The sequence below is a fragment of the Letharia columbiana genome (assembly GCF_014066305.1).
Source record: "Letharia columbiana isolate WasteWater2 chromosome Unknown Sc0000077_s0, whole genome shotgun sequence".
NCBI classification, from domain to species: Eukaryota; Fungi; Ascomycota; class Lecanoromycetes; order Lecanorales; family Parmeliaceae; genus Letharia; species Letharia columbiana.
Window position 1 is genome coordinate 118,335 of NW_023501122.1, and position 25,762 is coordinate 144,096.

The 25,762-nt window shown below is 51.3% G+C and overlaps 18 protein-coding genes across 18 annotated transcripts; 10 read left to right on the forward strand and 8 right to left on the reverse strand.

Moving 5' to 3' along the window:
- Nucleotides 1-298: 298 nt before the first annotated feature.
- Nucleotides 299-2,404, reverse strand: HO173_012308 (uncharacterized protein; the record flags this gene model as incomplete). The annotated part of the gene is made up of 2 exons (XM_037314180.1): nt 299-642; nt 700-2,404. 2 exons carry the CDS (start codon nt 2,402-2,404, stop codon nt 299-301), a joined length of 2,049 nt encoding a protein of 682 aa, XP_037158955.1.
- Nucleotides 2,405-3,103: 699 nt separating this feature from the next.
- HO173_012309 (uncharacterized protein) lies at nt 3,104-4,692 on the reverse strand (the record flags this gene model as incomplete). The annotated part of the gene is made up of 2 exons (XM_037314181.1): nt 3,104-4,177; nt 4,246-4,692. The coding sequence occupies 2 exons, from the start codon at nt 4,690-4,692 to the stop codon at nt 3,104-3,106; spliced, it is 1,521 nt and encodes a 506-aa protein (XP_037158956.1).
- Nucleotides 4,693-5,126: 434 nt separating this feature from the next.
- Nucleotides 5,127-5,461, forward strand: HO173_012310 (uncharacterized protein; the record flags this gene model as incomplete). Its single annotated transcript, XM_037314182.1, has 2 exons — nt 5,127-5,218; nt 5,275-5,461. 2 exons carry the CDS (start codon nt 5,127-5,129, stop codon nt 5,459-5,461), a joined length of 279 nt encoding a protein of 92 aa, XP_037158957.1.
- Nucleotides 5,462-5,994: 533 nt separating this feature from the next.
- HO173_012311 (uncharacterized protein) lies at nt 5,995-7,728 on the forward strand (the record flags this gene model as incomplete). Its single annotated transcript, XM_037314183.1, has 1 exon — nt 5,995-7,728. One exon carries the CDS (start codon nt 5,995-5,997, stop codon nt 7,726-7,728), a length of 1,734 nt encoding a protein of 577 aa, XP_037158958.1.
- An 874-nt stretch (nt 7,729-8,602) lies between these two features.
- On the forward strand, nt 8,603-9,403 carry HO173_012312 (uncharacterized protein; the record flags this gene model as incomplete). Its single annotated transcript, XM_037314184.1, has 1 exon — nt 8,603-9,403. The coding sequence occupies one exon, from the start codon at nt 8,603-8,605 to the stop codon at nt 9,401-9,403; it is 801 nt and encodes a 266-aa protein (XP_037158959.1).
- Nucleotides 9,404-11,505: 2,102 nt separating this feature from the next.
- On the reverse strand, nt 11,506-11,697 carry HO173_012313 (uncharacterized protein; the record flags this gene model as incomplete). Its single annotated transcript, XM_037314185.1, has 1 exon — nt 11,506-11,697. The coding sequence occupies one exon, from the start codon at nt 11,695-11,697 to the stop codon at nt 11,506-11,508; it is 192 nt and encodes a 63-aa protein (XP_037158960.1).
- A 464-nt stretch (nt 11,698-12,161) lies between these two features.
- On the forward strand, nt 12,162-13,580 carry HO173_012314 (uncharacterized protein; the record flags this gene model as incomplete). Its single annotated transcript, XM_037314186.1, has 1 exon — nt 12,162-13,580. The coding sequence occupies one exon, from the start codon at nt 12,162-12,164 to the stop codon at nt 13,578-13,580; it is 1,419 nt and encodes a 472-aa protein (XP_037158961.1).
- Nucleotides 13,581-14,593: 1,013 nt separating this feature from the next.
- Nucleotides 14,594-15,160, forward strand: HO173_012315 (uncharacterized protein; the record flags this gene model as incomplete). The annotated part of the gene is made up of 1 exon (XM_037314187.1): nt 14,594-15,160. One exon carries the CDS (start codon nt 14,594-14,596, stop codon nt 15,158-15,160), a length of 567 nt encoding a protein of 188 aa, XP_037158962.1.
- An 89-nt stretch (nt 15,161-15,249) lies between these two features.
- On the reverse strand, nt 15,250-15,654 carry HO173_012316 (uncharacterized protein; the record flags this gene model as incomplete). Its single annotated transcript, XM_037314188.1, has 1 exon — nt 15,250-15,654. One exon carries the CDS (start codon nt 15,652-15,654, stop codon nt 15,250-15,252), a length of 405 nt encoding a protein of 134 aa, XP_037158963.1.
- A 970-nt stretch (nt 15,655-16,624) lies between these two features.
- Nucleotides 16,625-17,098, reverse strand: HO173_012317 (uncharacterized protein; the record flags this gene model as incomplete). Its single annotated transcript, XM_037314189.1, has 1 exon — nt 16,625-17,098. One exon carries the CDS (start codon nt 17,096-17,098, stop codon nt 16,625-16,627), a length of 474 nt encoding a protein of 157 aa, XP_037158964.1.
- A 182-nt stretch (nt 17,099-17,280) lies between these two features.
- Nucleotides 17,281-17,784, forward strand: HO173_012318 (uncharacterized protein; the record flags this gene model as incomplete). The annotated part of the gene is made up of 1 exon (XM_037314190.1): nt 17,281-17,784. One exon carries the CDS (start codon nt 17,281-17,283, stop codon nt 17,782-17,784), a length of 504 nt encoding a protein of 167 aa, XP_037158965.1.
- Nucleotides 17,785-17,823: 39 nt separating this feature from the next.
- On the forward strand, nt 17,824-18,210 carry HO173_012319 (uncharacterized protein; the record flags this gene model as incomplete). Its single annotated transcript, XM_037314191.1, has 1 exon — nt 17,824-18,210. One exon carries the CDS (start codon nt 17,824-17,826, stop codon nt 18,208-18,210), a length of 387 nt encoding a protein of 128 aa, XP_037158966.1.
- A 1-nt stretch (nt 18,211) lies between these two features.
- Nucleotides 18,212-18,750, reverse strand: HO173_012320 (uncharacterized protein; the record flags this gene model as incomplete). The annotated part of the gene is made up of 2 exons (XM_037314192.1): nt 18,212-18,446; nt 18,509-18,750. The coding sequence occupies 2 exons, from the start codon at nt 18,748-18,750 to the stop codon at nt 18,212-18,214; spliced, it is 477 nt and encodes a 158-aa protein (XP_037158967.1).
- Nucleotides 18,751-19,192: 442 nt separating this feature from the next.
- Nucleotides 19,193-19,494, forward strand: HO173_012321 (uncharacterized protein; the record flags this gene model as incomplete). The annotated part of the gene is made up of 2 exons (XM_037314193.1): nt 19,193-19,238; nt 19,292-19,494. 2 exons carry the CDS (start codon nt 19,193-19,195, stop codon nt 19,492-19,494), a joined length of 249 nt encoding a protein of 82 aa, XP_037158968.1.
- Nucleotides 19,495-19,618: 124 nt separating this feature from the next.
- On the forward strand, nt 19,619-20,311 carry HO173_012322 (uncharacterized protein; the record flags this gene model as incomplete). Its single annotated transcript, XM_037314194.1, has 1 exon — nt 19,619-20,311. The coding sequence occupies one exon, from the start codon at nt 19,619-19,621 to the stop codon at nt 20,309-20,311; it is 693 nt and encodes a 230-aa protein (XP_037158969.1).
- Nucleotides 20,312-21,246: 935 nt separating this feature from the next.
- HO173_012323 (uncharacterized protein) lies at nt 21,247-22,824 on the forward strand (the record flags this gene model as incomplete). Its single annotated transcript, XM_037314195.1, has 1 exon — nt 21,247-22,824. The coding sequence occupies one exon, from the start codon at nt 21,247-21,249 to the stop codon at nt 22,822-22,824; it is 1,578 nt and encodes a 525-aa protein (XP_037158970.1).
- A 748-nt stretch (nt 22,825-23,572) lies between these two features.
- HO173_012324 (uncharacterized protein) lies at nt 23,573-24,334 on the reverse strand (the record flags this gene model as incomplete). Its single annotated transcript, XM_037314196.1, has 1 exon — nt 23,573-24,334. The coding sequence occupies one exon, from the start codon at nt 24,332-24,334 to the stop codon at nt 23,573-23,575; it is 762 nt and encodes a 253-aa protein (XP_037158971.1).
- Nucleotides 24,335-24,501: 167 nt separating this feature from the next.
- On the reverse strand, nt 24,502-24,750 carry HO173_012325 (uncharacterized protein; the record flags this gene model as incomplete). Its single annotated transcript, XM_037314197.1, has 1 exon — nt 24,502-24,750. The coding sequence occupies one exon, from the start codon at nt 24,748-24,750 to the stop codon at nt 24,502-24,504; it is 249 nt and encodes an 82-aa protein (XP_037158972.1).
- Between the last annotated feature and the right edge of the window lie 1,012 nt (nt 24,751-25,762).

A 25,762-nucleotide genomic window follows, 5' to 3' on the forward strand; every position in this document is an offset into this window, starting at 1 on the left:
AGTAACACGACGTCCAGTCTTGCCCGGCCGACCGGGCACTCCTATAAGGATTTGCATGTTTCGAACAATCATGGGCTTGGCGCTTGTACCGTGGCTGCGCGGCGCCCACTGCGACGCGGCCAATAACATACTACCGTATAGCGACCGAGTCGTGCATACTCCGTAGTCGCATTTGAATCACTCGTGTAACAACAATCTCCATGAACTCGGACCGCACTCTCGCGGTAAATGCCAGGTGGATGATATATACATGTACCGCATCGTACGCGTGTTATCGCCAGAGACCTCGTGCACCTCATCAAACCGCCCGACTCGCCTTGTCCGCATTGTTCATCTCTCCCCGCTGCAACAGACTCGCCTTCTGGCTTGGAGTGGAACAGTAGCTCGGCGGCACATCCAGCGCCGGATTCTTCAGGAAGAAATTCCGAGGTCGAAGCAGCAATGTCATGGGCTCCGCAGGCATGACCGGATAGTCCTCGGGCGACGGGAAATGTGTGATGCCAAATGTGTGCCAGAGGACAACATCCGTATTGTCGATGTTTTCCTCGGCGTGTTGTGCAATCCATTCGGGGAGACCTTGAGACGGTTCGCCGGATGTCTGCGGGACATGACGGCCAGCGGGGTGCACTTGATCGTCTTGGTCTGGAAACATGCCGTTAGCCGAAGCGGGGGGGGGGGGGGAGGTTGAGAAAAACTGACATTTAGTGACATGGACAGCATGTCTTGCAAATCCAGCTCGTTTCCATACCAGACCACCCTCTTTCGGCAGCAAGCTAGGCACTTCTCGGCTGACCAGCTTATAGCTAACGGGCTTGTGGCTGTACGGATTGATCTTATTCGTGTTCGCCATTTCCCAAGTCCGACTAGAGCTCCCCTCATAATCCGACATCGCTTCAGTTGGAGTCGTGAATTTGGTCTTATGCGCGTAGAAGGCATTACCGTACTTATTCTCCGCGCTGCCGACCTCACCAGGCCCTGCCTTGGCGTCGACCTGGAAAATGGTGTTTTGTGGCCCGTCAATGTTGGGATCTATCCGCATGCAGAAGAGATGCTGGTGATTGTGAGCGTTGACCCCTGGGTACACCTCCGTGCCCCAGCCGTGCGTATCTTCTCCCGGGTTCATGGCGTAGGTGTTCAGAATGCCCGTAAGCTTGACCTCGAGCTGCACTGTTCCATCCTGGTGGAAAATCCAGTAAACGCAGTACTCGTAGTTTGCAGCAGTAAACACGTGCGAAATCAGCAATTTCCTCCCTCGAGTCACGATGACTGAGTCGTCTCGGAAGTCAGTGTGCTTGAAGAGGATGCCGGCGTCTTCTTCGTGGATGCAGATGGCGTTCTTGATCGTTTGGCTTGCACCAGCACGGTTCACGAAGTTCGCATCCATGTAGTGGATTGCCCCTTTGCAATCGCAGCCGAGAGCGAGGCTATTGGTCATGTAGCCACCTCCGTATTCACCCAGATCAAAGGCATGTTTCCGTTGATGAGGGTGCTCAGGGTTTCCATATGGCACCACCATCTCGGCTAGTGAAAGTCGGTAGAAGACGCCTCTTTCGTTGCCCTTGTCATTGTAGGTGATGTTGTTCAGCACGATACCCTCACGGTAGTTGAAGCCCACGTGAACCTTCCAGTTCTGCCATTCAATGATCCTCCCGTCAACGTTGAATGACACACCTTCAGGCTGAGTGATATTGATCGGCTTCAAGTCCTTGCGATAGCCGCCTTCTGCCTCAATTGCGGCGGGGTGGTAATTATTCGCTGGTGCTTGATTGATGGGTCTTCTTACGGGAGGGACATCGATGTGGATGATCTCCTGGGTATCACAGTTGAAAATAGGGGTGAAGTCCAGTGGGAACGTGTACTGGCTGTCGTCGATATGCGGTCTGTAGTACATCAAAGCCTGCTGAAGCCTGACCTTGTTCCCAAACCGCTCATCGAAACCAATGGTCCAAGGATCACAGTAGACCTTGTGCATGTCCTCCTTCGGTATCCCAATGATGCCACATTGCTCAATGACCTTGGGGTCCTCCCTCACAACATGCTCCACAATCTGCAGATCCTCCATCGTAATCAATGGCTGCACACCCTCCGTGCTCTCCCACTTCAGAACTTTCGCCTCGTCCAAATCAACCAACCCATCATATACACTCCCTCCCTTCTTGATCGCTACCACGTCCGCAACTCGGTGCGGTCTCGGCGTATGATCTGCGTCCGCGAGCCATGCCAGCATGTCCGCCTTCCTGGGTTCCCAGACTGTAACGGCATTGTAAGCGAGCGGCCCATGCTCTTTCCTGATGAGTGCTACCGCCTTCTCAATCTCAGAGGCAGAGAGAGGGTCGAAGGGATGAGGAGGAGGGGTAGTGCCGGAGACATGTTGGGCGACTTGCTTTAGGCGGTCGAGAACCATTGTTATTCAGGAGGAGGAAGAACTGCTGTTCCGTCAGTGGAACCACTGTCTAGCAGTATGGAAAAGTAGGTTGGAGATAGGTATGGAGACAGCAGGATCATCTATTGAGATGGCTATGTATGTGAACTATATAAGAGGAAAGAGGAATCTCGCTTTGGCTTCCCCGAAGCAGGAAGACAAATGAGAAGGTGATTCTGTCGGCATTGGACCCCAAATACCTACTTTGGATGTTTATAGTCGCACCGTTGTGTGGGGTAAGGTTGTCGATAAGGAAAAGCAAGATGGTTCAGGATACAAGCACCATATCTGGCTAGACCAAGTTTCTCCACGCCTGCGATAACGACCAGTTGCAATGCCATCACCTCAAGTCGTGAGAAAATGAAGCAGACGCGCAGGAAGACAGACAGAAGTACACACTGGATGAGCTCCCTCAGCTGCACTGGCTGCAAGTCAGGGCCTTAAAAACCTGGCAAATGTGTGCATTAGTGCGTTACTCATACCACTCTGAGGGCACTATCACCTTTCTCTAGTGGCCGTTTCATAGACGCCTCACACTCTTTATAGACGAGAACATAATCCCTACTCCTGGGACTCCCGCTAAGTAGCTAGGTATAATAAGGCCTCAGAAATTCTCTGCAGACGACGCCGGCCACCGCATGCGCCAGACGCAAAAACCCTCCTTCTCGCTGTACTGTACAATCAGCCCTTTCCCCCAAACCCTCGGAAAGCACCGAAGACGCCAGCCCCTCCACCCGGAGTCAGCGACCCAATTCCTCCGCCGTTGTTCGGATTCTGTTGGCTCGGAGGACTCGCCAGAGTGCTTGCTAGACCCGTGTGCGAGCTTGCCGGTGTGCTTGGTTGGATAGGGGTTGGAGTGTGGTTGTAGATGGTAGCGCCGTTGAGGTTCGGTGTATTGGATTGCCCATCCACGGCATTGCCATAGCCGCTTTGTGCATAATTCGCAGTGGAAGCTGCCGAGCCCATCCCGTTCAGCCCCCACACATGGCCTAGGTACTTTTCGTCGTCAATCGTGCCATTGAAAATATTCTTCTTCACTTCCCAAAACACCTTGCCGGTCAACAGGCTATCAGAACCAGCTTGGTGTGCTACCCCAATCCGCTTGATCCCAAGCTCATCAGCCAGGTCTTGCAAACCTGACTTCTGGCCTAAGTTGTTGAGTATGTTCGTGGCTGAAGGCGACAAAGCAGCGTCATTGACTGTCTGAGTTCTTTGAGCGGCCTTGATCATGTATTTGATGTCATAGATTGCGGGAAAGAAGATGCTCAGGAGTTTTCGGTATTCTGTCTCGTCTTCTGGTAATTGCTTGCACAACATGAGCTTCACGAGGTAGCCAAAATCATAACCAGAGTGGAATGATATCCATCGAACGTCGTCCAGCAATGCAAGACCAGATGTCATTAGCAGAGAACCAAAGGCCTGAGGGTCTATGCCATTTTTTTCATGCGCCTCGAGATCAAGTCCAGCCGTCATCAAAAAGTCTATCGAGTCCTGATTGTACATGTCTTCGCCCAGGGAGAACTGGAAGTTGAATTGCCAGGTGCAAGGGCAAGGTAGCAGATTGTTTGAGTATGATGATGTAGCAGATTCTGTCTGGTGCGCAGGCGGCATTTCCCCATCCTCACTGAACAGTGTTATACCGAGTTGAATGACTTTAAGGAGGTCGACATTGCAGCGCAGGGTCTGGTAGTGGTAATCGGCTTTGGTAGTGAAAGCGCCCATCGGTCGAGCGACGATGCCAGGGAACTCAGTATCCTAAGATCTCTCAGTCAGAACCACAAACGCGAGAGTAGGGACCAAAGACGTAGGGAACACCGACGTACCATGCTGATGTACGGATACTGTTCTACCATCACGCGCAGTAGTCCCATTTCCTGAGCTAGGTTCCCCCGCCACACGTCTCGTATCCTGGATTTTAATTGGCCTTTTGGGCCCATTCCACCTTCCCTCCGCATCTGTTCCTTGATCTGTTGTTGCTGTTGTAGTTCTGCACCGTGTTGGAATCCCATCATCGCCTCTCGACTTGCCAGCCCTGTCCCACCAGCACCTAGCCCACCCCCCGGACCAAACCCTCCAGCGAGTCCATTCAAGTTGCCCGTAGGAGCGAAAGGGCTCGGTTGTCCGAAAGCGTGATGAAAGGAAGGAGGGGGTAGGCTGCCTGAGTTCGAGGAATGATGTCCTGGTGTGTTTGTAGGTAACGTTATTGGCGGTAGACGTGTGTATGAAGCCGCTGAATTCTGTCCACCGAATCTGCTATTGGCCGGAGCCATTATATACGATTTGGAGCCGTGTCAAGTCAGGCCGCGAATGAAAATGGGGCTCTGGACCTCCTTCTTGGTAGTCTCATTGATGGTAAGAGAGGAGATTTGGAGAAGTGAATTTTCGCGCAAATTTTGGCAAGTACTAAGGGAAATTGAGATTAAAGTGAGTTTCTTGGAATCAGCTGGTGCCTTGTCAATGAAGTGAGGATATTGCAATATCCAGGCCAAGAAGCTCTCGAAGTCGGACAAGGAATCACTAGCGCCAAACCTCTTGGCGTTCAAGAGCATTGAGCCTCAATCTTGTACTTTGTCACAATCCATCTTCCATCAATTGAGTGCTGGGACAATCCTGACAAGGCTTAGCAACCGAAACTGGATCAGTGTAAGCGGTGGTCGGATAAAGCAATTCTTCTTGTCCTCCGCTGACTTGACACCACAGCAAGATGCCTCCTCCTCGACACAATGTGACCGGCTTTGATCCTCGCAAATTTGTACAGTCGTCTGGCATGCCAGCTAAGGATCCATGGGCGCGAGCGTGGGATACCTCACGAATTTTGATTCTACAGGGTCTCGCTGATGTACGCTCTACAGTGAACAATGGCGATATACGGGTCCCTTTACAAGATACAACCGGTTCAAGGGCGCTCTCCCTGGTCTAGGCACTGCTACGGTAGCTTTCGGGGCTTACTGCACCTACGAGTACTTTTTCATGAAAGACGAGCATCATGGGCATGGGGAAGGACATGGGGAAGGACATGGAAGCGAAGAGCATCATTGAGCGCGCGGAGAGAATTGACGAGAGTGGGACAAGTGCAGGCTACAAACTACGGCAAGAGAGAGCATTGTGGAGTCATAGGCGATTGCGGAGGGTTTGATACTTCATGGATACCGAATTGTTTGCTGCATGGGGTAGACGAGGACGCCATGGGCTATGATAGCTTTGCGCCTTTCATCCTAGCTCGCAGGCCCAACGGCGTGAAGGGAAGCCGACCTGGATTTTCATGGTCTGAAGAGAACCATGAAACATAATGCCATCAATGCGAATTTTAGACCCATGGCGAGATGTAGCCAGCCATCTATGTCAAGTGCCAATGAAAATCTGCCCCCTAATCTCCCACTGCTTTGTAGAATGGATATGGCTCTAAGTTCCTCTCGGCATCGAGAGCTTTTAGTGACATGATTTGTGATTCGCTGCCTAAGAATTAGATCGTAAACGTACACGTGTAGACACCGAGCATCCTCGGAAGCAAAAGTTCTTCAGCTCGACTTTCTAAAATTAGCACCATCAAGCCTCTCCGGACAACCCACGATATGGACGACGATGAGGTGTTCATCGAGGAAGACGAAGCTTTGAAACAGTTCTTCCCTACGGGGTTTGGCAAGCAGACAAAGGAGACGGATGTGGCTCGACAGCTAGAGAAGAGCAAACGACCTACCACGGCCATCAAGGAATTGCCCTCAGAAGAACGCGGCGGGAATAATGACTCCAGCGATGAAGATTCCGAGGAAGACTCCGATGAAAATGACGACTTCCCGGTCTCTCACGAGCTGGTGCTCAAGACCCATGAGAGGCCCATTACCACCATTACCGTCGACCCTTCCGGCTCTAGATTCATCACTGGCTCTACAGACTGCACCATCAAGTTCCACGACTTTGCTTCCATGACCCCAAATACCCTACATGCCTTCAAAACAATCGATCCTACGGCTACAAAGGCATCCGCGAGCTCGGAAACACACCCTGTCCACCATGTCGAGTTCAACCCAAGCTCTCCAAGCTCATTACTTGTCATTTCCGCTACGCCTCAGGCCAAGATATTCAGTCGTGATGGGGAAGAGCTCAAGGAATTTGTCAAGGGAGACATGTATCTGAGGGATATGCACAATACGAAGGGCCACATTTCTGCCATCACTACAGGAACATGGCACCCAACGAACAAAGACCTCATGGTCACGGCTGGCACAGACAGCACTCTGCGGATATGGGACGTCAACATGCCGCTGAAGCAGAAGGACGTGATAGTGCATAAGTCAAGAGCAGCTGGATCAGCAGGCAGGACGAGGATGACCGCTGTGAAATGGGGCACACCTATCCAAGGTGGAAAGAATTTACTTGTGGCAGCAGGTCTGGATGGTAGTCTGGTCATGTGGGACGGCGATGGACCATACTCAAGGCCATCAGCGGAAATACGAGAAGCCCATAAAAGAGATACTTGGACCGGAGGTCTTGATGTCAGCGCTGATGGGCGAACCGTAGTCACAAGGGGAGGTGACGATCTGATCAAGCTATGGGATACTCGCAAATTCAAGCAACCCATAAGCGTTGTCGACCATATATCGACGTCCGATCAATACGCTAATACGGACATCCGTTTCTCTCCCACTTCTTCATCGATCATTACAGGCTCCACACGCGGCGAGCTTCACATCTTGAATCCTGCTACGCTGAAGCCGGAGACTGTGACTCCTGTCACGGATGGATCTCCGCTCGTCACACTTCTATGGCATGAGAAATTGAACCAGATACTTACAGGCTCCGCGAACGCAGAGATGCATGTGCTATACGATCCGAAAACCTCAACTCGTGGCGCCGTTATGGTCATGTCTAAAGCCCCCAAGAGGCGACACATCGACGATGATCCCAACTTCACTACCGATCTTTCCCAGGGGCTATCAGGAGACGCTATATCTTCCGGTGATGGACTACGTGCAGCCCAAGCTGGTACTAGCTACGCTTCTCGACACCCAACAATAGGTCTGACAGTGTCCGGCCGCTCTCGTGATCCAAGGCGCCCGCACATCCCCATGACAACTCCGTTCGCTAAGAGCCAGCCCGACGAACAGCATATTAAGAACAACATACCGCTCAGCTCTATGCGTGATGAAGATCCACGAGAAGCTCTGCTGAAGTACGCCGAGAAAGCGGAGAAGGATCCTATGTTTACCAATGCATGGAAACAGACTCAGCCGAAGACCTTATATGCTGATATTAGCGACAACGAGGAAGAAGAAGGGCCCCAGAAGAAGAAAGCGCGGCCGGGCTAGCGGCGCAGAGTCTGCTCAGTGAATCTCTGCGCTTCCAAAATGGACAGTCGCGAGACGTCCTTTTACCGCGCTTTCTGAGTCTGTCTTGCGCAGGGAATTGACGAGAGCGCAGAGATCAGGTCTTCCAATGCATTTGCAACCGCAAAGCAATGATCAGTACTCGATCGAAGCTTGGAACCTTGGTGTTCATTGATTCGAACGTTGCGTGAAAATTGCTATCGGGCTTCATTTTGGAGCCCAATGGTACGGTTAGTAAGGCAAGCCGGCTCTTCTATCCAATATCTCTATTCTGTCTCACTAATCGAATCAAGCTAGCCCTTGTGTACATCGATCTTGCAAATGGGGCTGTCTCTGCACAAGAAAACAGATTCTGTAATATCTGAAATACCGGAAATACTTGAGTGTTGGGAATGGTCCATTGATCAATCAAGAGACAATTATTACAGCTACTGATCTGATGGGTTTGGGCCGAAGTAAATAGAATGATAGGAAAAGTGAAAGACATTTGCCTAATGTAAACATAGCTCGACTGTGATCTGACTGAATTAGTCATCCGTTACGTCACGGAAATGTGGAGTCATAGTCATTCATTCATGGGTGCTCAAAACGTCTTCGTTATTATCACATGCAAGGAACAAGATATGTACGAGTAGCTTTATAACTTGGGACTACTACTGGCAGAATTGTTATAGTTGTCTTATTTCACTAGGTGCAACTTATAGCCATTGAAGGACTATACATTTATTTTCTCTTTTTGAAATGTTCAAATGCTCCTTTACGGGGATTATTGACCTCCAGCTTTTAGAGAGATTCCCATCAACGGCAGGCATCTAAGACTATCACATTTCGCCACCGCATTAAACGTCTCTCAAAAATGGGCCAACAGCCCTCCCACCCCACCAACCCCTCAAAACAAATCCAAGTCATCGGCGCCGGCATGTCCCGCACCGGCACCGTCTCTTTCGGTCTCGCGCTCGAGCGTCTCCTCGACGGGCCCGTCTACCATGGCGGCGAGGCTCTGGCTCTCCGCGAGGAAAGCCATATCAGGAAATGGATTGATATCATGTACCGCACTCCTTGCAAGAGCGATCGAGATCAAAAATTTGTAAAAGAGGCGCTGAGGGAGCAGTTCAGAGGATACGTCGCGGTCACCGATTCACCGCCTATCAATTTCGTGGCCGAGTTGATGGAACTGTATCCGGATGCCAAGGTCATCTGCACGACGCGGGATCCGGACGATTGGTGGCGCAGTATGGAACCTGTCGTCCGGAACAGCAAAATGGGCTTCTTGGGCTTCGCGTTCTACTGGCTTCCCACGCTGAGGTTCTTCACGACGTATGTCCGAGCGGCGGAGGAGGGCAGGTATGGGGAGTTGTATTTCCGGGACGGGAATCAGACGTGTGTCAGGGAGACATATGGGTATCATATGGATTATCTGAGAAAGATCGTGCCGAGGGAGAAGTTGGTGTTGTATAATGTGAAGGAGGGGTGGGGGCCGCTGTGCGAGGCTTTGGGGAAGCAGGTCCCGGCTGAGCCGTTCCCGAGGGCGAATGATAGTAAGGCGGTGGAGGAGCTGTTTAGGCAGAAAGTGATGCAGGGGCTGTTGAGATGGGTGTGGGTTGGAGGGGTGATGGTTGTGGGGGTAGGGGTTTTGTTGTATTATCTCAGTTCGTAAAGGAGGTGTTCGAACGCTGCTTCTTTAACTGGAGCATCGAGCATTGCTTGAGGTCGTACTAGGTAGGCTGGTAGAGGCTATGGGATTAATGGTAGTGTGAAAGACCAAGGCTTGAAGGCGAAGCCACAGGAGAGAAACCGTCGAATTTGCTAACGATGCTTCCAGGTTTTCCTTCCCTAAATGCAAGTAGCATTTACTAAGCTACGAGATAAAGATTTTGCGGACGCATTAATCGAAGGCCGCCTTCGTTGCCAGCTTGCCGGACACCATACTCAATTATCCCGATGACTCGATCAAGTATTCCAGAGTCGTCAACGGGAATGGAGATCTTAGTATCGCGGAGATGTTTGTAATTCAAAATGGTGACTGGCCATGGAAAGTAATACGAGCTAATGACTGGATGGTCTGGTAGCAGTGGTATTGATGCCTGTTACTTTGTCTCTCTGAGCTACAACGCAACTAAAAGCCAAACCCCTTTACCATCAAAGCTCCAATCAGTGAATGGCCATGGCGATCAGTGATCGAGCACATCCTCTCCCCGGGGCTTCAAGCTTACAACCACCAGAAACGGAAGGCCTGACAAACACCGGCCCGTCCCAAGCGTCTCAGAAGGGGACCATTGCATAGTACAATTGACGAGTTCTATTTATCGATCCCTTGAGAGAGGCATAGACCTCATCATGCTCACCTCAGCTTCGAGTATCAGATCGTTGAGCATCACATCTTGAAGCTTCAGGAATCGGCCTATCTCATCCCCCAAGCCCTCCCACGAGCCTGGCTTTCCTATCCATCCGTTTTGGCCTCCAATGTCCGACAGAGTGTCCTTCTGTGCCCCAATGATAGCAGCCAAACCGTCTTACGTTATTTTGATATACCCAAAATCCAGCAGCGAGAGATGGGGCCCAGTCCGCCAGCCCTGGAAAATCCGACGTGAATGTTGCTCATCGATGATTATACTGCTAAACCAGTTTCTTAGTAACTTTGCATTTTGCATGAAGTACCAATATGCAACTCATCAATCTTGTGGCAATGTCCCGAAAAGGCATGGAAGAGATGAGCAAGGCCTCGGCAGTCCCGGGTCAAAACACCTGGAACGTGATGGTCCCACTCGAGCGGAAGCCGGAACTCATCCCAGCTCGAAGGCAAGATTGCAGGCAAACGGAGCTCACCCATCTCCCCGTATCATGAATGGTCAGTAGCGTGGATGGGAGCCTGGTAACAATCGCAGGAGTCCTGTGCAATAATGCGTTTGATGGGCATATGCCGTAAGATAGCATGTAGAGTATGATAATCCGTCTTGTTGTCCAGTATATGTATATGCTCTTTACCGTAAGTCGAGTAGTGTCCCAATTCACTCTCCAGACAGTCACTTTCCGTAAACCTCCTAGATGACTTCCCAGATGACCTCCCAGATCGGTATGACTCCATGTAGAATGCGCCTGTCAAGACAGCATTGGTTTGAAAGCTTCTGCTTCCCTGTATTCCTCACGAAATAGCCTTCCATCGTAGACCAGCTCTTTGACATTTTTGCTGCACACGGGATGTTGAGCAGTGTTTGAGAACCGTTCCATCTCGAACTTGCGCGGCGCGAGATACGCCCGATGGAGTTGCATTGGGGCTCCAATTGCGCTGAGTCGTGAACTGGATCAGGGTGCGGTATTGAGGTCAATTTCTGGCCGGTACCGCAGTATCTCCACTAGTAGTCTTAGGGCAGGCCGAGGATATGGGGAGCCATACTGAGTCTTGGACGAAGGATTAGTGAGGCTGTGGAAGCTATCGGCTAGATCAGCTCATTGCTTGCATGCATGAAGAAGCCCTTCAGCATTTTCACATTATGTCTGTTGTTCTGCTTTCTCTTGATCTCATATCTTACCAAGGCGGTAGTAGGCTGGTCAATGGTCAATAGCCGGAGACGCTGTCCCCCATCGCGTTCACATTAGTAGCACATTGACCCGTGTCATTAATTATATTATTATGGGGTTTAACGGTCCTTGAAGAGATCCTCGAGGAAAGTGTTACGAGTGATTACGGGGTGTACTCTTGGCATAGTATCTTACCCCTGTTTGAAAACCAAAGTTGAAAATATGTGGTTACCGAAGGGGTCAAGGCGGATCACCGCGAGAGGGTGGAATACCACTGGCAGCTGTAACGAGCGAGTGTGGGTACATCGGTAAATCCTTCCGTCGGAGCTTCCAGACGCTAGAGCAGAGGTCTCGGTACAGCAAGGTGTTGTTGGGGTAATCTTCTGGCAGCGGTGTTGGCAAGGGCTCAGGTTCGAATCCCATGCGACGCATTATTGATTTGTGAAGCGAAATGTTCCCCGTTAGTCATAGTAGTCCGAGGGCGGACACCTGTTGGTTGTTGGTCGTGTTGTTGGGGGTATTTAGTTCGTATTACGGTAGGTAGGTTCGTGGCGCTGGTACAATGGTTTTATTTTCTGCAAGGTGGCAAGGTATGTACTTTTAGCGTTTCCTCGGTTAAACCTGCAAAATACATAGCGGGCTTGGCAAGCCTCGATAAGAAAAAACCGGAAAATATGCTCAATCGAAAACGCCCTCAGCGCCCGGAGGTGCTTGGTGGTGGCCAACCTGCATTAGACATACCCACAACGCCATTCAGGCCTTTTCGATTGGCCTTCCTTCAACATGACCTTCCTACTTCGACATCACTCTGCATCTTTGTCTTGCATTAGTTTTCTCGTACATTCAGCACCATTCCACCTGTCTCGTCGCCACGGAGGCGACCTCTTTTCATCATCATGAATCCCCCCAATATGATTCGGGGAAGACTACCTTTTTTCCTTAAGTGTGGGGCGGTTGTTGGATTGATAGTTCTTCTCGTCAATCACTTTGCACCTAGCAACACTGGCCCTTTTAATACCCTGTCTCATGCAATTTCATCCAAGTCTGCCACCCTTGCTGGCCAGGAGATACCCAAAAAGGTCTGGCAGACATGGCATACTTCCGCCATTCTTCTAGACGAAGAGGAAAGAGAGCGAGCTCGGACATGGCAGGAGAAGAATCCTCACTATCGATACGAATTGCTCACTGATCATGGCGCGGAGAGCTATGTACGCCATCATTTCGCGGATGACCCTCTGATCCGAGATACTTTCCTGAACCTCACAGACAAAATCCTCCGAGCTGACTTCATGCGCTATCTTGTCCTCGCGGCAGAAGGCGGTGTCTATGCAGATTTAGACGTAGTTTGCCAGGAGCCCATCGACACGTGGATCCCTCTAGCCTTCCAGGGCAAGACCGGCGTTGTCATTGGCGTAGAAAATGACCGCATGCCTGTGGAGAACGATGCGAGTCTTTACTATGACTACCGGAAATACATCTGGGGCATCAACAATTGGACTTTCATGTGCACAGCCCGTCACCCGTTTATGCGATTTGTTGCTGAGTCGGTTGCGAGAAACCTCCTCGAGATGGCCCGGAAGCAGTATAGAACCCTCGCAACAATGAAGCTTTCGTATAAGGAGGTCATCGAATCGACTGGGCCGGGGGCGTTCACCAATGCGCTGTTTGCCTATGTATCACGCGCGACGGGCAAAAAGATTACGCACAAGGATGCAACCATGCTGGAAGAGCCTAAGCTAATCGATGATATACTCATCCTCCCCATCAGAGCAATGAGCACTGCCGAAGCTGAACGTGAGGGTGTCGAGGGAGCCCATTCCAAAGACTGGCCTGCTGTGGTTTTTCATTGGTCCGTGGGGTCTTGGAAGAGTGATCATCTTCAACGCCCGGAAGATCAAGCGGCGGCTGAGGCAGAGGCGAATGTCGAAGTGGAAGATAGCCCAGCAGCGGATGATATCTTGGCGGTGGATGGAGCTCCAGCAGCGGAGGAAGTCAGAGCTGCTGAAGCAGTCCCAGCAGCGGAAGGATTTCCCTCAACGGGGGATAATGGAGCGGTGGAAGGGGACCCAGCACTAGAAGCAGCCCTTTTACAGGACGGAGCCCAAGCTGTTGAAGGTGATCAAGTAGTTGAATTGGAATCTCCTGTCGAAGGGAATCCACCATTCGCAGGGAACCCACCAGTCGAAGCAAATCTGCCAGTCGAAGGAAATCCGCTATTGGAAGGAGATTCACCAGTCGATGGAAATCCACCGATAGGAGGAAATTCACCAATTGGGGGAGATCCACCAGTGGTTGCGGACTTACCAGCGCAATGAGCGATATGTTGACATATATTACTTTCATTGGTGATGCATTCGACTTTGGTTTAACGCCCTCTCTCCATGCCTGGGAATGTCGACTGACTGAAAGCCCCACTCAAAACACGCCTTGCCACAGAGGTACTCGCCAGGAATCATTGGTTCAAAGCTTCCACGACAATGCCACCACGTTAGTCCTACCCGATGGTTCTATAAGTGCAATATGGCCCCCTCGATGAGCGTTCCTCAGCGGTCTGGTAATACTCCCATAGCGAAAAGCCTATATACCTTACTTTAGGTTGTTAGATTCTCCTACAACGCCAATTGTATCGATGACGATGATGAAGAGACTCCACGTATTCTCGATCACTCCCTCGGCAATGACTGCAAGCCTTCAAAACCTACCAAATTAAGTCTCGGAGCAACCTAGAACGCCTTTGGTCGCAGCCTTGAAGAAATGAATGTCCTAATAGGTAATCATGCGTCCTCGCTATCACGGAGACAGTCCTTCCGGTTTGCTTTAACAATACAATGTTTTCAAGACTTTCACCGGCATCGGAACTCCAACATTGATGCTCATTCGGTCCGACTGAGGTTTTCAATTAGCGGTATCACCGAGAATACTCCTTACCTCCACTCTCTTTCTTCACACTTCCTGATCAATCAACCGAGCGAATGACACAGTGGGCTCTGACAAGGTCCTACTCACATGGCTGCGGACATACGAAGTCAGCTATCATCAATTACCCTATCAAGCCTAACCGTCGAGCCGTGCCGCCGCCATCTTCGTATCCTCGAGGACCCTCGGACCATCATTGCCATTGTACACGGCCTCTACATAGTATCTCCTTTGAGGTGGATCCATACCGCAAAATGTTTGCGGTCTGTAAAAGATAAGGCATTTCCGCGTCGATTGTTATTTTCCTCTGTCTACAAACCAAGAAGTCTACTGTTTTGCCCAAATATCTTCTCTTGACACCTTCCGGCCCAAGAAGCGGTTCAGCATCTATATCTCAAAATACTCCTCAACGATGTCCCAAGTCATCGTCGTCACTGGTGCTTCCAGCGGTTTCGGCAATATGTCCGCCAAAGCCCTCGCTAAAGCCGGTCATATAGTATACGCTGGCATGCGTGATCCCTCCCCCAGCAACGCCTCCGTCCAAGACATCGAATCCTTTGTCGAAAAGGAAAAGGTCGACATGCGCCCTGTGGCCTTGAACGTCATTAGTGAAGAGTCCCTTACGAATGGCATCGACAAGGTCTTGAAAGAAGCGGGCAAAATCGACGTTTTGATCCATAATGCCGGCCACATGAGCTTTGGACCTAGCGAGGCTTTTACCCCGGAGCAGCTAATGTCCGAATACGATGTGAACTGCGTCGGGACCCACCGTCTCAATCGCGTTATGCTTCCTCACATGCGCAAAGCGGGCAAAGGCTTGCTCGTCTGGGTCGGCTCAAGCAGCGCCCGAGGCGGTGTCCCGCCCTATCTTGGCCCCTATCTCGCAGCCAAGGCCGGCATGGATGCGCTTGCTGTCTGCTATGCAGGCGAGCTGACTCTCTGGGGCATCGAAACCTCCATCATCGTGCCAGGAGCTTGAAGCAAGGGGACCAGCCATTTCGCCTACGCTGCAACGCCCGATGACAAGGCGGTCAATGCTGAGTACGAGGAAGGAGCGTACAAGGGTTATCACCAGCGCATCTTGGATGGACACATCCTTGTCGAGCCGAAGGATTCGAACCCGGAGGATGTGGCGAAGGCGATTGTTGATGCGGTGGGGAAGCCGTACGGGAAGAGACATTTCCGTGTGCACGTTGGCACGAAAGCTGATCGTAGCCATTTGGTCAATCCGGTGGCTGATTTTGTGAGGGAGCAGACAACCAAGGATATGGACTTGAAGGATTTACTTGCTGTCAAAGGAGCATAAGTCGCGCCTGGCTTGTCGAAGCAGGTATGCTGGGCTTGATAGCAAGTATCTTGGTACGGCGGTGTATTGCGCATCTTATTGGCAATGATGAAAAAGATGTACAGCTTGGTGAATAGTGTCAATATCAAGAGTCTGCTACCTACCCAAAATGGTCCAATTGCTCGCATACCCGTTCGCGATCCTTACCACTTTCCATTGCCTCCCAACATCACTCTCTCCGAATTTGCTCTCATGAAGTGGAATTGGCGTTTCCAAAAGTCTAAAGATGCTAGAGTACTGCGTTCATGGTGGCCCAAATTCTTATGTTCGTTCCTGTATACCTGACGGGGCGGTCTCGGACCATCTGGCATCTTCCATTGGCACGTATATCATCAAACTTTACCCCTGAAACCGCGCCGTGTTTGTCCAACGCAGACGGGTACCCCGTGCATGCATTTGTCACGAATGGCTCAAAGGGCGCCATGAACATCATCTGGGCCATGTATGGTTTGCCGTAGCAGTCAACAATCTCCAACTGCCAAGTGAAAGCAGCACCTTCTCACAGATCTAAATAGGTAGTAACGAGGTACACCTATCGAGAGCCATCATGAGTTGAGCCGCTGCAGGTCGGTCCAGACTGGCCTTTCAGAGAGTTAGGTAACAGTTCCCAATCAGGCTGAAGATGATGCCGCTAGGCCTTCTCAGCTCCGATATACTTTGACCGATCTGGACAAGTGCACGCGCTAAGGATATGATCGAATCTTCATGAATGCGTGAGACAACATCAAAGACCACATACAATACTCCAAAGAAAAAGTCATTCTACCTCCTGATGAGTTAGGTCGACTTTATCTCAGTAGGGAAAGAGGCCTGCTACGTTCGAACATCTCATGCAGCATTCTGAGGTCGTGTTTCACATAGATATCTCGGTATAGGCAGGAATCATAGAGCCACAAAATAAGACAGAAAAAAGCTTGCGGGCGTCCGAAGATGGTATCCCACACTGAGCTTTGTAAGTATTGAACTCGAGGCCCCGTCGTTGCAGTTGCCTCATTACGGTTATAGTACTGGCAGCTCCTGGCATGGATCAAAACAACTGGTTGTCGCCTCTTTGAGACTCAGTCTCTCCCTCCCTTCAACTCTCGCAATACGCTTATTTCACTGATACATCGCTCGATCGACCACCCAATTGAGAGCAGCTGACAAGTCCTCCATCGCCTCCTGTCCTCTCGGCACAACATGCGCACCTTTATGATCATACACCTTGACCTCCCGCGGATTGCACAACCCTAAGAACGCTTTCGAGGATTTACGACAAGCGTAGCTTCTCCCAATCACATGGGCGGTTGGAATTCTTATCCTCGTAGAATGTGTGTCTGCACACATCTTGACGGGTTTTGAGATTTTCCCAGAAGCGAGGGCAGAGACATCGAATGACTTTGTACCGCCACTGAAGACAGCGAAGTTGAAATGCACTTCCCACGCTTGATAGAGCAGGAGAGATGCAGCGACTTTGGCGCCTTGTGAAAAACCCAATATACTCTCAAAAGGCCGTCTTCCTCCACAACCTCGGTAAGGTACTCGTGGGCTCGAAGCAGTTGCGACACGCTGGGCTTTGCCTCGTAGAAGCATCGATACGGAGGCGGGTATAGCTTTGGAACATCTGTTATACGAAGATTCAGCGAATGTTCCGACTTACTGAACCGTTTTATGATCACAAGCCCTCGTCTGACTCACCGCTCGTGGGTGTGGTGTCTATTTCACCGTCTGGATAGAAAAAATCGTATTCTCCAAAATTCATCTCGAGCTCACCTATGGAACTCTCGATTAGCGCCACATGGTGGGGGACTTGTACCGTGAATACCCACAAAGCAGCTGCTCCATTGCCTAGAATTCAGATTCAATTGCTGCGGTCCCAAGTGTCCGACGTTCTTCAGTCAGCTTGCATCAAGACCGGCGTTTATCAATGCGACATCAGCAGTCTTCGTCAAATCGAAGAGACTATTGCATCTTGCGCTTCTATTTTCCCTCCAATCCGCGGCGTTATCCAATGTGCGATGAACCTTCACGACTCCACATTCGAAAACACGACCGCCGAAAACTGGCAAGCCGTTATAGCGCCCCAAGTTCAGGGAAGCTGGAACTTGCACTCCTGCCTTCCGCATGACATGGCATTCTTCATCATGCTCGCCTCTTTCGTAGGCATCACCGGCAACTGCGGCCAAGCCAATTATGCCGCCGCCAACGCCTATCAAGACGCGCTTGCACTCCATCGCCGAGCAAGAGGTCAAGCAGCGACGTCAATCGATCTAGGCTGAATGCGTGACATTGGCGTTGTCGCCGAAAAGTGGAAACATATGTTCAAACTGCGCAACTCCAGGTTCGAGGGCATGAGGGAACAAGAGCTGCACATCGTGCTCGAGGCCGCTATTACTGGGATGGTATACGGTAGAGATGAGACGAGCGTCCCGAGTCAAACCATCACGGGGGTTGGGACCGGAGGCATGATTGAGCGCAGTGGCGCTATGGATTTTGGCTGGACGAACGATGCCAAATTCTCGTCCTTGAACACTGTCGACTCCAGAGAGATAAAGGAAGCCCGCGCTACTGGCGGCGATGCGTCGCAGCTAAAAAGACGTCTGCGTGAAGCTAGTCATATGAATGTTGCCACGGCCGTCGTCAAAGCAGCGAAATTGGTCTACTCGACTGGTCGGATGTCCGTGGTGTGGACGAGAATAAAGTGATTCACGCGCTTTGGTTGGACTCGTTGGTTGCGATCGAGCTCAGAGGGTGGGCGAAGAGGGAGTTGAAGACTGAGGTATCGGGCGTGTTAGTCTTGAGTAATGCGAGTATTAAGGAGATTGCGGCGACGATGGCTGGGGGTTCTGAATTGGTTGATCTGGGGTCAGGGTTGGGTGGGTGGATTTGGGAGAAGAAGAGGACGGAAGGAGAATAGTGTGAGAAACTGGTAGCGTATGCACTTGAAAATCTCGTGATATCCGCTTTAGGAACGCGTGCGAATAAAATGAAGAACAAATGTACTATTTGCAAATTACAACGAGTACTGTCCAGAGCGGGACCCAGCCGCATAGCCATCGCGACATCTCCTTCTCATCAGCGTGAAGAGCAACGCCTCCAGGCATGTCTATACCAGTCTTCTCAAATATCAAAACATCCTTGTGGTTTGTTGGAAGCAGGAACGAGAACGAGGCTACACTAACGATCACCCGATGGAAGGGCAGAATCTTGCCATTGCTATCATCAACAATAATCTCGAAGGTCATCGAAATAGGTAGATGGGGTAGGCGCTGGGGATTGCCACAAGGTGACGTGTATAACAACTACCACAAAGACAAAGACTAGGCGAGTAGTAGAGATGTTCTCGCGCGCATCCAGGCAATACTAATTTGGATAGCAGCACAAACAAGTCTCTTGGCTTGATGATTCCACGCTTCCGGATAGACTTCTTCGCCGAGAAATCAATGTCGTACGTCGCTCGATGGTGAAGTCCTCGGAGGGTCAAGGGAGATCATACCGAGGCGAGACCGAACCGAGGAGAGATCTGTGGATCTGATATCAGTCTGTCTGCCGCCTTTTGAGGTCAATATTCGACTGCTTCCATTCGAATGTAGGCGTCGGCGAGGTAGTATCACAAAAGGGCTGACGAGAGTAGTCTATGGGAAAGACTCACAAGGAGACGGTAGATCATATTTCGGAATAATCACTATGCATGCAGCCCGCGGCACCAATCATACTTATGAAAAGAAGACGAGTATGTCAATATGAAATTTCAAGTATCTTGCACGCCTGACACTATACCCGCAGATCTCGCATGGTACCGGAGGTACCGCGAAGCCTTCTCGCGTCTGGATCACGAGACTGGACTACCTGTCCAGCCGAGTGGCTTCGAAAGCCCCATCCAACGGCATAATGACCATTGTTCCCCAAGGTACAAAGGGCGCTTCATTGTGCACAGCAAAAGCAGTACATGGGTCGAAAACACAAGCCTTAAAACATCTCCGAAATAACTGTAGAGGTCTTTATCGGTGGAAACGTTCATTCTCTTCATCACCGCAAGCCGGTCCAACATCGACAAACCAATCCGCAGTCTACAGCAAAGGACTCGCACCAGTCCAACTTTAAGGAAAATCCATGATGCCGACAAAGTCCCACAAGGAGCTCTATCGGGAAGCCTTCTTGAAAGTCAAGGCCGATCGAGGAACCCCTTACGATGTCAGCCAGGAAGAGCTCGATGCAATGAGCACATTTTCTGGCCGCAATTTTGGACCCTTCGTAAGCCAAAGCCAAGCGACGAAAGAAGTCGTGGAACACAACAAACCGAGCCGAAAGCCATCATCTGCTGAACTTGCAGCCATTCAGCGTCTCCGCTCGGCATTGAAAGACAGTCTCTGGAGTCCCGACATCGTAATCAAAGCCTTCCACGATCTCGACATGATATTCTTCCTCGGCCGACTCCATCACAACGTCCAGTTCCAATGGCGGACGCCCGACGCCTTTGTCACCCACGTGCAGCCCGAAGATTTCGCCTTGGGCGCGACGGTGGGAACCGGCAGGGTCGGCCAAATGAGCATCATGCTGCACGCGCACAACCTTCTCCTTCGCGACGTGATCCGGGACCCGTGGATGCACATGTGGTCGACGGCGTTGCACGAAATGTGCCATGCGTACGAAGGGGTTCGGGCGCAGACGGGTATGCGGGCCGGGCATCAGATGGATTTCGGCTTGAAGATCCAGGCTGTGCATGAGCGGGCGCAGGGACTGTTTGGGTTGTGGGCGATTGTGCCTGCGGGAGAATTGGCACGGTGCGGGTTGTACCAGGTATGAAATGAAGGAAAATGTAGGCGGTGGGAGAGAGAGGGCGAAAAGCCGCGGGCGACTGTACATGATGTGACTCTTCTCTGCTTCACACTTTCTTGTCGTTCCGTCTAAAGTGCATCATGAAGAACGCAAGTTTGTCGTCATGCGTTGGGCCTCGGAAATAGAAGCACTCACGCTCGTGCTGAAGGAGTTGTATGACTTCAATAGTGCTGGAGATTTGAAGACAGGAGCGCCGGGGCGGCGCCAGGGTCAAGACACTCTGTATGCATCACTCGCAATATAGATGACAGCTATGTAGAATTTATAGACATAGTATCTCCGTGTACACACTCCCTCAGAGGAGAGAGAGCAGTCGTACTGTAGTAGCCGGTGAGACGCTGAGGAGAAGATCTGCAAATCCCGTCTAAGAGCCGAACTGCCGTGTTTTAGGGCTCCCTTGGTGCCCGCAGGCGCCAAGACTGGTCAAAACAATCTTGCATTTGATTTCAGCTTTGGGATATGTTGAAGTTACTCTTACACTCCTATATATATCATATATCTGGCATCGTTGTTGCGAGAAATAAGTGGGCCAACAGCAAGCGGTGGTTGTTCGGCCTTTGATTGGTGAGAATCATTCAGGGTCTCGATTCACTTCCCTTTGTCTATTCACGAATAGCTCATTCCGGTACTATTAACACATTCTTGACTTCATTCAACCCCTATCTTATTGTCCTGCCGCTTGTCTTATTGATGGCTGGGAGTCTATTGTTCCACCCGACGTCTTGTGCGCCATTACCATATATTAAACATGATCTTTCACATTTTACTCCCAACCTTTTAACATCAACCTCACTTCCACTCAATTCCAAAGCACAGATATCTCTGCAAGTCTCAAACACTCTCGTACCATTGCACACATCTGCACAATCTACTTCAATATCACCAGAACAATTACTATCGAAATGGCTGCGCCAAAGAAATTGTCTGGCACGAAGAAGACAGCGACCACTGCTTCCAAAACTGCCTCCAAAGCATCATTTGCATCTCAGACTGCAGCTTCAGAAAACAACAATACTCGCAAAAGCAAGCGCAAGGCTGAGGAGCTGGGATCCTCTTCTGCTGTCACCAAGTCGCGCAAGTTCAACTCCTCCAAAGCTGCATCTAAATCCACAACCCGCGCCCCAAAACCCAAGCTGATTCTCAACCATCGCGCCACTGATACCTTGAATGTGTACGTCTTCGGGTCGGGCGATTCAGGCGTACTCGGACTCGGGCCCAAATGCTCCACCGATGATGTTGTGAGGCCTCGTTTGAACCCAAACCTCTCTGCATCGTTCGTCGGGGTTGTCCAAATGGCAACAGGTGGCATGCATTGTGTAGCTCTCAGGAACGACAACAAGATCCTTACGTGGGGAGTCAATGACCACGGTGCTTTGGGAAGAGACACGGAATGGGGCGGCGGCTGGAAGGACATGGACGGCGGAGACCACGACCAAGATAGCGACAATTCAGAGAGCGAGCTCAACCCAAAAGAATCATCGCCAACCGCAATTGACAGTTCCTGCTTCCCAGCCAACACAGTGTTCACGCAAGTTGCTGCTGGTGACAATGCAACCTTTGCTCTTACTGAGGAAGGTCTGGTCTATGGCTGGGGAACCTTCAAGGTAAAGTACTCTGCTTCCCCGTTTCCTGAACGAGTCACTAATACTTATGCTCAGACAAGCGACGGCGCTTTACATTTCTCTGCAGACATGGCAGTCCAGAACCGACCAACCCTCATATCTGGCCTGCGAAACATCACGAAGATCGCTGCTGGAAGTAACCATGCACTCGCCCTTGATCACAAGGGTTGCGTTTTCGCCTGGGGATTTGGTGAGCAATGTCAGTTGGGCCGTCGCATCAATGCTCGCTTCCAACAGAGTGGACTTGTCCCCGCAACCTTTGGCTTGCCAAAAGACGTCATGGACATCGGCGCTGGTGCGGACCACTCATTCGCCATCCATCGAAACGGCATTGTATACGGCTGGGGAGCAAACAACTACTGCCAAACTGGCATTGATGAACGCGACGGAGAGGACTTCGCCAACATTCTGCGTCCGCAGTCGATCGATGGTCTGACAGGCCACGGGAAAGTCACCAGCATCAGTGGTGGAAATCATCACAGTGTCGCGGTCACAGACGGTGGTGCATGCCTGACGTGGGGTCGTGTTGACACAAACGCCCTTGGCCTGAGCGTTGACAGCCTTGCTGAACACGACATCATACGTGATGCGCAAAAGAAGCCAAGAATACTCAAGAGTGCGACCCAGGTACCTGGTATCAATGCTGTCCACGCCGCCGCGGGTTCCGATCACTGCGTTGCGGTGACTCATGAAGGCAAAGCGTACAGTTGGGGTTTTGGTGTGAGCGGCCAGCTGGGCCTGGGAGATACGGATGATGTCGGGCTCGCGACCCTCATCGAGAACAAGGCTGTCAAGGACAAGAAGTTGGTTTGGGCTGGCGCTGGCGGACAGTACAGCGTCCTGGCTGGGAAGGAGTGAGTGCATTTGCGGCGGAGAGGAGTGCAAGATGGCGGTCACGGGAGGAGCGAATACTTGTGGGAGCATTGGCGGCGGGTTTGAGACCCGAGAGATATATGACATTCTACGAGGAAGTCATAGTTTGTAGCGTTACTCGAGATGTTAAGTCTCATAGATATCCAGCAATGAGACGAACTACCACATTATTACTCAACTTGTTGTTCTGCTGCGACTGTCATTCTCCTTGACCATGGGCCTACTACCTCCATCACGTGCGACATTTTCAAGGTGATGGTATAACGATAATTGTCAGTTCATGAGGGATTGAATCCCGGAGGTTACCTTTTCGTCCCGTTAGAGAAATAAGAGGAGCCAACGAGGTATGTCTAAAGGTAGAAGGGTGACTGGTGTAGAGCCTGATGTCTACTGTGACTAAGGCCCACTAGCCTTATTGGCTAGACAACTCCTATCAACTATTAGTGCTGTGAGAAATAACATAAACGATGGTCGATGCAGAGAGAATTCGACACCGATATGCCGCGGTAGTGCGGTGCGCTATCGACACTACTTGGGGTCATAGCAGTGGAGTATGAGGCTGGTTCTAAGTAGGACGTCACAAGAAGTGGGAGTTGTAGTGGTTGGAGTCCCTCCAAATATTCTCAACGTTAACACGAAGGACAAGGTTTAGAATCATACAATTTCTATCGCGACTGCTCCTGTCTTGAAGAACGATTGGCCAGTTATCCAGACTGCACGCCGTTCAGGCCGTCTACCTCACAAGGATCACCTCGGGATAGAGCGGGCTCGGCATCCGCAGAAGCTCCGACTCCACCCCTTTCAGCACAAAGTCCAAAAAAGCAACCACATACGCCGTGATCACGTCGAACCCTCGGACCCCGTCTATCGTTCCAAGCACGGAGCCGGTCACGCTCGTCGCACTGAACGGCGACAGTCCCAGCAATTTAGTCAGCAGCGGGATGTCGGAGAACGTATCGTGGGCAGCTCCAGCTAGCGCGAGCTCCCGTCGCCATCCCCGCAGCCGCGGCCACGTTTCCGCCCACGAGTCATCGCCGTAGAAGGTCTGGTTCGGCGTGCTTTTCGGATTGCTGAAGAGCTTGAACGGCCGATCCAGCCCCCGCTCGACGACGGCGCCGTAGAACGTCCCGTCCATGTTCAGCCCGCCCGCGATGCGGTGGTCCGAAAGCATCGCCGCTGCGGCTGTCGCCCCGCCGAACGAGTGCCCGTACATGGCGACGCGGCGGACGTCGAGGCCGCGGGCTGCGCCGGGGATGACGTCGCGGACGGTATCGTCGGCGCCGAGTTGGTCGAGGAGGAACGAGACGTCGGAGGCGCGGGCCGCGAGGTCCAGGGAGGTTTGTGCAGCGCTGCTGATATTGGCGGCGTAGGTTGGGGGGCTGGTCGGGTATTCGACGATGAAGGCGTCGTGGGGGTGGTCGATGGTTAGGACGACGTAGCCGGTGCTCGCCACCGTGGCGGCCATTGCGCTGTACAGCTGGCGGCTTGCGCCCATGCCGGGAGAGAAGATTACGATGGGGTGGGAGTTGTTGTGGCTGGGTGGCGAGATGGGGGCATCGGGGCGACAGGTGCTGATTTGGAAGTTCTCGAGTGTTGCGTTTGTGATGCCGTAGGAGGAGAATTCTTGGTCCCAGAATTGAGCGGTGGCGAGGGGCATGTAGTTCACGGTGCGGAGTGGGTCCTATTCGGAGGGGTTTTGATGGGGTAGAAGACGGTGACCATGATGGCTCGCTGGGTGCGGTTTGGAGCGAAGGGGTCGAGGCGGGTTTTGTCGACTAATTCTGCGGTGGTGATGCGTGTGTTGTAGGGGCCGCTTGGTTTCGGGAGGAGGACGGTCGATTGTACGGCTGAGAGGAGGAGGAGGAGGATGACAATGGTGCCAAGATGGATGATGTCGGGAAGGGAAACCATTGTGGAAGGTGTGCTTGGGACGAGTGATGCTTCCCTTTTTTATCGGCAGATTGGCATTTGCTTTATACCTGTGACGCTTTGAGGGTAATATAACCCGCATCCGTGAAATTTGCCTCCTTCTCAGAGACTGAGGTGTCATGTGTGCAGAGAGTGAGGTATTAGATGCCGATATGGAGTCCTACCATATGCGCGTAAGCCGGACCAAGGGTGCTGCAGCTCGCTTAAAATTGTTCTAGCCTCAATTAGCATTTTCCCTGGCCAGACTCGCTAACTTTTGTTCTCAAATGATCGGTCAAAATAGGGGGTGAGGTATTTCATAGACCACATGAGATGCTGTCAAGCGTGACTTACAAGCTTAGAGCAAGCGAGGCTGGTGTGTAATGATGATAGCGTGTGTAGGCGCCGTGCGCTTAGGAAAAGCGACTTCCAACACGAGCAAACACTGCAACTTCTGGAATGCTAGAATTGACGTTGAGTTGATAGCAGTCACTGATTGGGCATCTCGTACGGGAGCACAAGAGAGAAAGGCCGCGTTGGCCGATTAAAAACTCAGGCTGGAATTGGTGGTAAGAAGGCTTAGAAAACGGTCAAGAGGAGAAGTAGATGAACGACAAAAATACCAGTGGGCACAGAAGACTCTCTGGAACTCAACCAAAACGGAGGTAGCAGCCAGTGCACCGAAGTCATGTTTTACCCTGGTCAACGCTTATAGTCACTAATCGACGGAGTATTGAGATGTATTGATTAGTAAATCGGTAGTCGGGCAGTAATATTACTTATAGCGCCTTACCCGTTCAAATCTGCCTAGCAACGTTATGCTTATAATCAATATATCATACGATACAGCGAATATTACACGACGTCCATCACTTTCAGCTCCACGTTGCTGTTACCAGCCACTGTTTCCTTGTAACTTAAATCTAATACTGAGTACTCCCAGGGGCGCCCACTATCTTTACTCGCCTGCTCAACGTCCGTGCTATAAACCATAGACGACTTTATCTTTACTTTG